General features: G+C 48.8%; 1 protein-coding gene across 1 annotated transcript in view; it reads right to left on the bottom strand.

The window, feature by feature from the left end:
* LOC122369063 (neurotrophin 1-like) overlaps window positions 1–11172 on the bottom strand; it is a 54948-nt gene extending 43776 nt beyond the window's left edge. The window contains exon 1 of the mRNA XM_043343441.1: window positions 10916–11172. Coding sequence (XP_043199376.1) covers window positions 10916–10930 — 15 coding nt within the window. The 5' untranslated portion in view covers window positions 10931–11172. The remainder of the gene's footprint in view (window positions 1–10915) is intronic.
* Between the last annotated feature and the right edge of the window lie 1607 nt (window positions 11173–12779).

Here is a 12779-nt window from a genome sequence, read left to right as displayed (position 1 = left end):
CAACCCCCCCTGCCACTAGTAGGGTTAAACACAAATCCCCGTCCGAGCCTGTGTGAGACTCAGAGTCTCACACAGCTGAGTCCGACTCGGTAAACCGACTCGCCGCCGAGTCAGAGTCCGCCGGCCGTGACTCCTCCGTGTCGCGCCTCCTACCCTCCCGTGACTCCTCAATGACGCGCCTCCTACCCTCCCGTGACTCCTCAATGCCGCGCCTCCTACCCTCCAGTGACTCCTCAATGACGCGCCTCCTACCCTCCCGAACTCCTCAATGACGCGCCTCCTACCCTCCCGTGACTCCTCAATGACGCGCCTCCTACCCTCCCGTGACTCCTCAATGACGCGCCTCCTACCCTCCCGTGACTCCTCAATGACGCGCCTCCTACCCTCCCGTGACTCCTCAATGACGCGCCTCCCACCCACCCGGACTGTCACTAAGGCACACACTCACAGCGGGGCTGTGTGTGTGCCGCGGTCAATGTCATGCCGCGTCATCAGACAAAACACGGTCCAAGTATCAGGGAGGTGCAGCCGCCAGCTACAGCAGGTGCACAACACATAATTTACCTGTGTAAACTGGCATCAACGACAAATCCACATCCTTGACGATGATAGCAGCCAGTGCACATCCGTAGTTATCGGCTCTGCTTTCTGAATCGTGATGGTGACTATGGCTTTGCATGATTATTATCATGGGTAATAAATTGAGTGTGTGCTTGCCAAACAATGGACGAAAGCTGGAACGACCAACATAGCTTGGCTGCCGTAACTACATATGGTGCAAATCATGGAGTAAGAATTCCTCCCGGAAATACAACACACGACACACACACAAGGAAATAAACCAAACTTAGGAACTGGATTCGGAGCAGAGGGGTGGCGCGAAGTTCAAGCCATTAAATCGAAATAGGAACTCTTACCATGAAGGCTGAAGCCAAAACTGAGCAGGTATGTACAGCCCACCGCTAAAGTAATGTAGGGTTTTACCAATCTCAACGGTTGGCTTTGACTGGCGACTGTTTAATGCGGAGTGATCGAAAAGAAGATGTCAATAGCTAAAATTGCAGCTTCAAGGGTGACGATACATATAAGCTACATTCAATGTTTCATTGTAGTCTGGCTAATCGTTCCTAAGCTTCAGAAGCAGAATATGCCCATGACTGAAGCCCCACATTACTTCTGCTGTGGACTGTACCTACTCTGGGCCGGCAACACGTCGTTATATGTAAATTGAACATGCGGGAGTTAGTGTGGGATAAGCGGATCAGGATGATGTACCTATTCCTGAATACCAGATGGGTGAGTCTCGACTAGCGAGGAGGGTGACTAAGAGCGCGCCCAACTGCTCCATGACAATGTTTACCACTGATGGGAGTAGTGGGCTCGGGTACCGCACCTGTCCATTTAGCCGTATAATACGCTGCTGTGGTGTAGTGCCGTGCAGAAAAGGTGCGGCCGCCTCAGCCAAATCGGTACAACAAAGCACACGCAACCCACGCTAGAGGTGCACCGTAAAAAAAAACTGGAATGGCTAGGACGATTGGAGCTGGGGAGAAAAAAAAATAGGAGCTCTAGTGACACAGGAGCATGTGTTCATTGAGGAATGGTTTGCCGATTGGCAATTCCAAAGGAGCCCGACGGACTATAGAGAGGACTGCAGTGGAGCACAGCAGGTATCACCTGGTTGCCATGGTAACACAGCCGTTGCTAGGCAACGCTCCGCTGTGCGTACGGGAGACCGCAGTTGGGCACAAGAGGCCATCCCGGCCGCCGTCCTCCCCGGTCGGTGGTCTGGAGCCGCCCCTGATCCCCCTCCCAGCTGGTCCGGGGGAGGGGGGAGGGGGGGGGGTCCGGTTCGACCGACCCACAGCTCCGGGAAGTGGTACGGGGCGACCAAGGTCAAGGGTCTCGGACTGGAATAACACTTCTGCAGTGAGGGATTACTGGCCGTTATGTGCAATTGATCAATCAATCCCACTTATGATGTTATAGCTCGTGTTGGCGTAGCTCTGGCAAACAAGCACAATGGTCGCATTATATTGAGCCTCTCTATTGCTGTTAAGAGTGAAAGGTAGGTATGCCAGCTTTGACATCAGTGTCTACTACATGAAGGCATAATCTTTCACTCATTGTATGTCCTAGTCATCCGAGATCATCTGAGGTCATTGGCTCTAGGTGACCTCTGCCTCGGACATTTCTCAATAAGTCTGAATGGAAGCATTTGAGCTGAGCTCCAAGATGACCAGTGAGCAATACGTTTATCAATATGTAAGCCTAAAATGGATACAGTCGGCTACTTTCCGTCGAAAGCAGCACATGATATCATGTAAACAAAGAGCTGGCTCAATTTTGGCCGAGCGCGAAGGGGCTGTACCTACGAGTACAGTGGGTCTATTTAAGATCTCCAGAGCCACCACGTGGCGCTACGGTCGGGGTGGAGTGAGTCCAAATCGCGAGGGGAGTGAGGTCACCGGTCATTGTGGGGGAGGGAGGGAGGGGAGTGACGCGCTATCGCGGCGCGGAGCGTGCGTGCGCCGGGAGTGGGCCGCCCGCCACCTGCGCCGCGGCTGAGGGGAAGGGATGATGGTTGCGGGTGCCTTCACTCCGGTATGGTGATATCCTTTTCATGTGCAGCCAGAAAAAAATGCACCTGAAGGGAATAATCGTCTCAAACAAACGGGCAAGCGAAAAACGCCATTCACTTAAGAAAAATCTTAAACAAATGATAATTGAAATCTAGGACCTAAACTTTTAGTCGACATTTGCATGCTGTCTTAGGCTTTTCTAAATTGTCCTTTGAGTTCCATGTTTATTCATTGTTTGGCACGCTCAGCATTGGTGGGCTTTATCGGGTCCAAAAGAATAAAAAAATAAGGGAGAAGAAAAGAAAAAGGGTTGATATGGGGCCAGAAAATGACCAAAAATATTTTCTTAAAGATTAACTTAGCAAAACCTTTAGGTGCGACAATTTTAACGTTGTTGAGAGGATACTGAGAAAAGCTAAATCACCGTGCTTGTCAGTGTTGCAGTAGAAGGAAACGTTTTGGTTCGTGTCTAGATAAAGCCAGAGCCGGGAGTGAGACTCGAACTCACTACATCGATTTCCGCTCACAGGTCACCCATCCTCTACGCTACGGGCATCTATCGCCCTGCGCAGCTTGCTGGACCAAGTGCTGGACAGTGTTTCGACCAAAGTTGTTGGTTGGATGTCTGACGTCTTAATGTTACGAGGCTATAGCCCGAAGGTAAATGAGGGAGCCGAACCAGATTGGACTGGGTTAAACCAGGTTGCACCGGGGTCCTACACGCAATCATGGTCGTGAGCTCCGCGTTTGATCGCTTATATATAGCAAATAATCGTTTATTTGTGGTCAGAACCTGACTAATTTTGTTGATTAAAGTGCGCTCTGATTGCTGATATTAAATTTATCACAAGATTTCGATTGTATGGCACATAAACTGCTTCATCTTTTATACGGTAAGATCAGCAAGATAAGGCTGAATGCGTCATATTTGCCCCGCCTCAGATATTCGACTGACTGAGAATCCTGAAAGTATTTTTTTTTCAAAACGTGACGTTGTGAGCTAACGTTCCCTAATTTACGAAACCTGAATAAACTATGCATTCCTCCACCAAGAAACGCAAGGAAATTAACGGTATTGCGATGAAGAAGAAAACATCAACAAATTTGGAGCTACAGAAGAAAATGAAAATACTCCAAGATCAGCTAACCAGTCAAGGTGATATGATCGCAGCAATGAATGTCCAAATGGTGGAGCTGGTGTGCGAGCTAAAAGCACTGAAGGAAGACAAGCTCCTGTCCGCTGATCTTGCTTCAGAGCAGCTGGACACACATCAACTGTACAGCATCGTTAAGAGGATTGATCGGGACGTGAACGAGCTGAAAGACCGACATGTCAACTGTAAGAACCTCACCAAAACAGTTGATGAACTTGGGGCACTCTGCGCGGCTGCTATGGTAGCAGCTGGGACAAAACTACATCAGACGATAACCGAGCAACAGAGCGCAGCTGATTCCAACGCAGCTGAGCGGCCGGATATGCCTGTGCCAAAAAACACATCTGCAGGGAGAAACGATTCTGCAGTGAAGCCTCAAACAGCTATGACCACCGAAGAACGAGAAACTGCAAAGAATTCGCAAATGATGACAAGGGCCACCAAAGACGCCGCCACCGGTAAAAAGGCTCTACCGGGCAACAACGGAGATGACGACTCCGACTGGACTGTAGTGAAAGGGCGTGCACGGAGTCGGAAGGCCTTTCCAAGCGGAGCCATTCTCATTGGAGGCGAGAATGTACGCCGTATAAGTGCAGCAGCTAGAGAAGAATTCAACTTCGAAAAGAACGTTGTTTTCTCGTCTTCGCCTGACACTAGCAGCGCAGAGATGAGCCGGCAACTTATCTCCGCCGTAAGAAAAACCAACGCTGAAGCCGTGGATGTAGTCATCCACCTAGAAGGGAGCGACGTTGTCAATTCTGAGGTAGACTGCATACTAGAAGGACTCGCTCATACGATAACAACGGCAAAAGAGCGACACAACGTTCGCGATGTTATTGTTTGCTCGCTGCTGGAAAGACGCGACTTGGGTCTAGCTGCGAGCGAAAGACTCCATCTCGCAAACGATGAACTACCATCTCTGTGTCAAACATATGGAGCGCGGTATCTGGATATGCGGGCACGCCTCAGCGAGTGTGCTCACAGAGGAATAAACAGAACCGGCTGTTTGTACACTTGGGAAGGGGCAAGAAACGTGTCTCAGGTGATCATCAGCGAGGTGAACGGTTTTTTAGATTAGACGGGGGAAATGAAAGCGAAAAGTTTGAAATCGGGACATCCAGTTCGGCCAATACACCGGCCCACCAGCACTTTGAGGCCCCGCAACAAGGACAGAGAATCGAGGACAGACGTCGTGAGAACCACAACGACGAGGAGCACAGCGCACAGATCCCTACCACTTTGACGGCAAAGGGACTTCTTCTCGGGATACTTAATATCCAGTCAATCAAGCCCAAGCTGCTAGAGCTATCTGACGTCCTCGACTGCAATCAAATTGACCTGCTGTGTCTTTGTGAGACATGGCTACGACCGGCCACTCCGAATCGCCTGCTGGTCCTGCCGGGCTACAATCTGTACCGCGCCGACCGTCCTGATAACAGTGGGTATGGAGGGGTGGCACTGGTCGCCAGGGAAGGGTTGAATGTTAAGTTGGTAAAAATTTCCACCGAATCGGTTCCAAATAGTAAACTGGAGACACTGTGGACAATTGTAAAGGCCAAGAGCAAACGGCAGCTAATCATTGGCATATTATACCGGCCTCCAAGGAAGCTTGTGGGGGATGTCGAGGCCGATTTTATGGATCTTGACAACCAGTATCAAAGCATACTAAGTGCTTATCCACTCACTAAAATTGTGCTTTGTGGTGATTTGAACTGTGATTTGCTAAAACCACGCTCTGACCACTGTAAAAGAAGTCTTCACGATTTTATCACAGACTACTGCCTAGTGCAATGTGTGACTGATGCGACGTATTCTACAGGATCATTGCTTGATGTTTTGATGACAAACTGCAACCAGATGATTCAGCATTGTTACACTAGTTTTTGTCATTTTAGCCCTCATAAGATTGTTTTCGCCTGTATGCCTATCCCTCGTGTCCGCCAGCCTCGTCGTATCACTAGATCTCGCTGTCTTCGTCGCATCGACTTAGATGCATTTAAGCTTGACCTCACTCTAGCTGATTGGGATCAGGTATTTGCTGCACCAACAGTCAGTCTGAAATGGGAGTACTTTCTCCAGTTATTTTTATCTATTCTCGATGTACATGCTCCATTGAGAACATTCCGTATCCGAAATGTTGCAGCCCCGCCAGTAAGTGTGGAAACGAGAGAGCTCATGCGTTGCCGCCGTGCAGCACTCGCCACCGGCGGTCATACCTCATCTGAGTACAAAAATCTGAATCGCGCTGTACGATCGGCCATCAGACGCGACATCCGGCTAGACATTCAGCGGCGGATCAATGATGGAGGTCCAAATTCCACATGGCGAGCAATAAGGTCTGTTGTGGGCACAAAACAGGCTGATAGAAATTTACCTACAGCAACGGCTGATCAGCTGAATGAATATTTTGTTAGCGTTGGCCCACGAGCGGCGAGCGAGGCAAGGAACTCAGGGCCGACCCCTGACCTCCCATGTCGCCTACCGCGGGTGGGTGCCTGTGCATTTAAGCTCACCCCACTGACTCTCCCAGAGCTGCGTGATGTGATATTTCAGATGAGCGGATCATCTGCCAGTGGCCAGGATGGCATCAATATCCACATGATCCGTATATCTTTTGCTGCAATTGGCAATGTGCTCCTGCACATTGTCAATTCTAGTATTTCTCTATCTGAAGTACCTTCTTCTTGGAAGCATTCACTTGTTTCTCCAATTTTTAAGTCAGGAGAATCCTCTAAACCATCCAGTTATAGACCGATTTCGGTAGTTCCCGTGATCGCCAAAATCGTAGAACGAGCCGTTCACCAGCAAGTTTACAGTTATGTTTCTAGTAATCATCTTCTTTCCTCTACTCAACATGGTTTTCGTCCACGCCATTCAACCGAAACAGCTCTGCTGACCGTCTCTGATTATATCCTCTCCGCTAATGATCGAGGAGAGCTTTCATTCCTGTGCATGCTTGATCTAAGTAAATGCTTTGACGTAATTGACCACTCCAAACTCCTAACAAAATTACAGCTACATGGGATTGATGTCTCATGGTTTTCAAGCTACCTTATGGGCCATATGCAAAGTGTCACATTTTCTGACAGCTTGGGAAACCTCCGATGCTCCAAGCCGCTCCCTAATAATATCGGTGTATTTCAGGGCTCAGCGCTAGGTCCATTGCTTTACTGCATTTTTGCAAACGATCTCAGTCTATTTGCTGATGATGCGATGATCGTGCAGTATGCAGATGACACACAAATTTTAGTCAGTGGTAAAAAGGCGGAATTCAATCTTGTTGTTAGCAGGCTGGAACAAGTGTTGGAATCTCTGGGGTCATGGTTCCGAGCTAACGGGCTCAAACTTAATTCTGAGAAAACTCAATTAATGTTGTTAGGTAGCCCACAGAATTTGCGAAACATTTCCAGCTATGTTGTAAAATTTAATAATTGTAATTTGACTCCTGTTTCCGAAGCGAGGAATCTTGGAGTTCATTTTGACTGTGCCCTTAGCTGGGACACTCATGTTTCTGTTGTTGTGCACCGTTGTTTCGGAATTCTTACCGGATTGTCGCAATTGAGGGGCCATTTACCGCCATCTACCATTTCTATTCTAGTGGATGCCTTAGTTTTATCTCATATCCGCTACTGTTTATCCGTTTATGGTAATACCACAAACAAAAATCTTCTTCGGATTCAGAAAGTGATCAATTATGCCGCCAAAGTCATTTTCCGTCGCAAGAAATTTGACCATGTGTCCGATCTGCTTCAACGTTTGGGTTGGTTGAAAGCTAATGAGCTCGTCCAGTACCACACTATGTGCATGGTTCATAGAGTACGTCGCGCAGGCGAACCTGAAGCACTGGCTGAAAATCTCATTAAAAGCTCAGAGACCCGTGACCGCAATACTAGACAAAACAACACATTGTACGTACCAATGTCACATACAGAGATGGGACGAAGGCGTTTCTGCTGTCGTGCACCTCGCCAGTATAATGCGCTGCCACATGATCTGACGTTACGCTCGACGCCAGCTTTCCGGAGTCACTTAGTAAGCCACCTATGTGACAGTCGCACCGTGACTGGGCAAGAGTGACGTGGTCCGATGTCCGAACTATTAGAGCAATGACTATCGAGCGATTGTTGTTAAATGTGGATGATTCGTCTCGTGTGTGTATAAGATGTGCTATATTTTACAGCAACCTAGGCGTGGTTTATGATAGGGCAGGAAATGCTGTGTACATATGTTGCATGCTTTGTACTACATAACTGAGACTGTAATAGCCCCGAGTACATCGAGGATTGTCTCATTAAATACATTACATTACATTACAGACAAAACATAATTTCGGGTCGAATATTTTTATTAAATGATCTTATTGTTTTTAACTTATTAATGCAAGACTTAATGCAGAAAAATAGGATATTCGCCCACGCTTCCCCATCTTCTTTTTAACGACTAAATTTGACCGAGGCCCGTCATAAAAAAGGGCCTGCCGTTATAATTATTTACCTAAGAGCGCTCTACACAAGCAACGCCAGCCAGTCAAAAACCGGCCAACGATACGATCTTTCTAGTGCTTTAATTATATCAATTGAAAATTTCAGGAGATACGAATAACCTTAATCCTTAGAGCTACTGGACGCTCGCAGCATTCGCTAGCATTCCATTGCCAGCTGCATTGCCAACATCACATATGCATTTATTTGAGTGCATCATAGTTAGTTATAGTTGACAATAGATAAACCGGCCTTAGTAAACCCACGCCTCATCATCCTTCCCAGTTCCCTTCCAAGCGGCCACGCTACCGGCCGCCGCGCCGGGCCCACCACCGCGATATGGAACAGGCCGGCTGGAGTGCGTCATTTGCCTGCGGCAGTGCCCAACCGCGCCGGGGCTGTTTGACAGGTCACCCACACCGTGACCTCGCCACCCCGCCCCCCCCCTAGCCCACCTCCCCAACGGGCCAGCTCGGTAGTGACCTCTCCTTGAATTTGACATGGACTCGACTAAGGCTCAACGCCATCTAGTTACGTCTGGAGATCCTTACTAGATCCACTGTACATATAGCACACTAAACACCTCTCCCTCCCCTCCCCTCTCCTCCTGCCGGCGAAGATGGTAGAGTAACCACTGTCAGCGAGGGTTATAAAAATACCGATGAACTGATTTTAAATTATGTGGTTCCGATGAAAATGAGCGGCTCCATTTCCCATTGAGTTATAAGGCCTACCTACGTGACCTACCTGACCCCAAGTGGTCGGTATGAAAAGGAAAATCTGTAGCTGTACAAAGCACCATGTAGAGCCAGGAAACTTGCAGCCTGCTGAACACGTTTTGCAGATGTTTCCTGGCATTGAAAGCGTCGCTAATTGTAGCACTATCAAATCTGTGAACTGTGCAGTGTAGGTAGAGATGTTCATTTATGACGTCATATCTCGTTAGCTGATATTTAACATGCCGATGTCTCCAGCTGACAACATGGGTTGGATAGGAAATTGAAGGAGATATATTTTCAAAACAGACAGTCATGCATTCTGTTATTTGTTATAGATATATTATGATCTTTCGTTTATTAATTTTATTTGTATTTCTATATTTTTGATTGGGACACTATAATTTAGGTGCTTATAGGCATTTATTTAGTGGCAAAAATTTCATTGGTTTATTGCTTGATTACGAGCGAGCGAGCGAATGTGGCAACTACCCTCCCCCCATGTGCGGGCGAGGGTTATGCACGTGCCACGTGCAAAACAAAGAGGTGTCAGTTTTGCAGCAAGTGCAATATCTCCAAAAGCACTGGGCCGATTGCGCTGAAACTTGGCATGTCTAGGTATATAGGTAGGCACCAGATATGTCAATCGGATACCATTTTTGGTATACCGATACCAAACCGATACCAACTTGGTATTTGGTATTTAAATCCTAATGTGTTTGGTATTTTGTTGGTATCATGATCCCTCCCTAATGTATAAGAGGCTGAGAAATTGGTAAAATTTGGTATTTCCCTCATGTTTCCAAGTTGGTTTGGTTTCGGTATTTCCTCATGGTTTTGGTTGGTAGGTATTTGATTTGGTATCGGTATTCCGATTTTTCGTAATTGACATCACTAGTAGGTACTAGTGGTGTCAATTACGGAAAATCGAAATACCGATACCAAACCAAATACCAACCAAAACCGTGGGGAAATACCCAAACCAAACCAACTTGCGAAAATGAGGGAAATACCAACTTTATACCGATTTCTTAGCCTCTTATACATTAGTGAGGGTTCATGATACCAACAAAATAGCAAACACATTAGGATTGAAATACCAAATACCAAGTTGGTATCGGTTTGGTATCGGTATACCAAAAAGTTGGTATCCGATTGACGTCTCTAGTAGGCACCCACCAGGCAACGCATTTCCATGTTTCACGGTTGGGGTGCCGCCGCACGTGCACACGTGCAGGGGTCGATTCCAGATCTCGAGAGCGGCTGAACCGATTGCGCTCAAATTTGGACCGGTTAGTCGGGTGCCGTGCAAAAGTCAGTTTGGAGTTGGGACCCAGCTTGCACTTGCGCAAGTGCAGGGTGCCGCTTCCAGATCTCGCGCAGAGTGGGCCGATCGCGCTCAAATTTGGCTCACTGCCTTAGACCGGTTAGTAGGGTGCCGTGCACAAGTCGGTTGCAAGTACCCCTTGCCATTCCACACGTGCAAGGCTCACCCTCTCGCTCGCTTGTTTGCCGCCCCGAAAGGCGTGTTATTGGTAGTCCATATATGTAAGTAAATTTAGCTCCGTAATCTATAGGTAAACAAAAGTAATGCGACCTGGGATATCGGAACATCGGTAGTTTTCAAATGGCCAGGTGACAGCCCGGCGCTGCTATTTACTTCACTACTGTGGCATCAATGTTTTAATTTGTATATGTATGGCCTTGTTAATTGTTTATAATCACACGAGCTTTTGACTTTTTGATAATATTCAAAATATAACAGGTATTTAAAACTAGTTGTTCTTTTTACTGCGAAAAGTGTTACCCGCTCGTGCAGAGCGTTATCCAACTACTGTTCTGGTTTTCATAAACATCAATTCGCGTCATCACGTCATTTGACAAAGAAATACATCTAATTACAAACAATTTACATAATATCAAACGGCGATAACGGTTATTTCTCGAACACCCATATGACATGGGTCTCGTGGTCTACTCACCAATAGCACCTTCATGTCTGCCGCCCTGTGTGTGTGCGAGACCAGCTCTCCCGCTCTCTCCCTGTGCTCCTCCCTCTCTCCCGACACGGGCAGCACAACCCTCACCGGCGCGGCGGCGCAGCGACTGACCGCCGTCTGCCGGCCGGGCCCGTACCGCAGCGGCCAGTGACGTCACCGCCACCACCACCAGTGACGTCACACACACCCACAGTCAGCTGGCGGCGCGGGAAGTCCGGTCGGGCCGGTTCCGACCCGGCGCTCCGCTCCCGGCCCCAGACAGAGACTTTCCAGACGGCGGCGTCTGGGAAACACTGCAGCGGTGATTGTTTGGGGTCATGTGGCGGCACGCGGCCAACTGGGGGGGGGGGGGGGCGGGCCGTGGCACGTGGCACCACGGCGGGGAGGGGCACAGCACGTGCCACGGAACGGAGCAGGAACCGTCGGATATAGGTACCCGTGGCACGTAGCGCCTCTCATGGGACGGCATTGGACGGGCGAGAGGTCACAGGACTCCTTTACCACTGAGACGTTGCATATGGTCGATGGTCAATACGTAATGAGTTGGACAGGCTACTCGTATCATACATAATGCACAGCACGTTTTCGCGGATAATATATATCGGACCGGGGTGGTGGAACTGAACAATAGTCCGAATGGCCGTGCGTTTTACCCACAGAATTTCGACTTATTGCCGGAGTAAGGCTGGTGAACGATCGGAAAACCACAGCTCGGTTTAGACAAATTCAGGTCACAATGTTCTGATCAATGTCACTGTGGTAGTGACATGTTTCGAGAAGCTAATATATACCATATATTCATAACAGCAGCACATAAGATAGGGCCCATAGCTAAAAATGCGAAGCTCGGAAAGTCGCCAGCACAGTCTGCCACAGATTGGACTGTAGAGTGTAGACTGTGGAGTGTGGAGACTAGACACGCCAGAAACCATGGACTTCGCACGTGGGCCATGGACGTGAATTAGGAAAGCAAACTGAAAAATGAAGACGCTGACCACGGGGGTGGTAATGAACACCGCCTGAACCAGCCTGAACTAATGACAGATCATGAATGCGACATGTCTGGAGGTTAGGTTGTTGACCGCACTCCCAAAGGTGGCAGGGGCGCCTGGATCGGTTCCGTGTCTGATAATTGACAGCGCACAGCCATGTGGAGGAGCCCGCACCCCGTTCACCGCAGGGACCCGACCGGAGCGGTCCGCAGGGTACAGTACTTTCCCCAGGTAAACCCCGAGGAAACTGGAAGGAAGGCCGCGGAGTAACGAGAGCGGCGCTCCGGACCTCGGCTCAGCAGAACCAATCTGAATATAGACGTTCCCACATCTGCAATGCTAACAGAGATCGCAACACCAGCTGTCCGGTAGTCAGGGTGGCTGCTGTGACGTCATAATGAGCGGACAGAGCATGGAACACCAGCCGTCCGCCCGGTAGTCAGGCAGACTGTGCGGCTGTTCTGACGTCATAATGACGTCACTGGGACACAGAACAGACGGCCAGTGGCGGAGTTCCCACGACAGTGTTACGTCACCGGCGGTGTCCCCTATCTCGGGTAGCCAGGAAATGGGTGTTACGGGCTCTGAAAATAATCAGCTGGTGTTTGCAATATTTGGTGACGAGGGCCCCGCTGTCGTGCTTAGGACGCAACAGTATAACAAATGTGTCTGTGTAGGCTGCAGCCTTGCTGGGAATTTGTGATTTTGGTAACAAAAAAGTCACGACACCACGTCACGACATCGGGAACCTAATACCATTCGTGGTACTGAACGAGGCTATCAGCCATCAGGGTCCAAAGCGGCATCGTTATATAACTAGATGCCGGCAGCGCTCGTGCGTTGCCTTGGGCCAG

The sequence above is a fragment of the Amphibalanus amphitrite genome, unplaced genomic scaffold (genome assembly GCF_019059575.1).
Source record: "Amphibalanus amphitrite isolate SeventyFive unplaced genomic scaffold, NRLGWU_Aamphi_draft 001003F_arrow, whole genome shotgun sequence".
Taxonomy (NCBI): Eukaryota; Metazoa; Arthropoda; class Thecostraca; order Balanomorpha; family Balanidae; genus Amphibalanus; species Amphibalanus amphitrite.
This window is presented reverse-complemented; position numbering and strand designations above follow the sequence as displayed.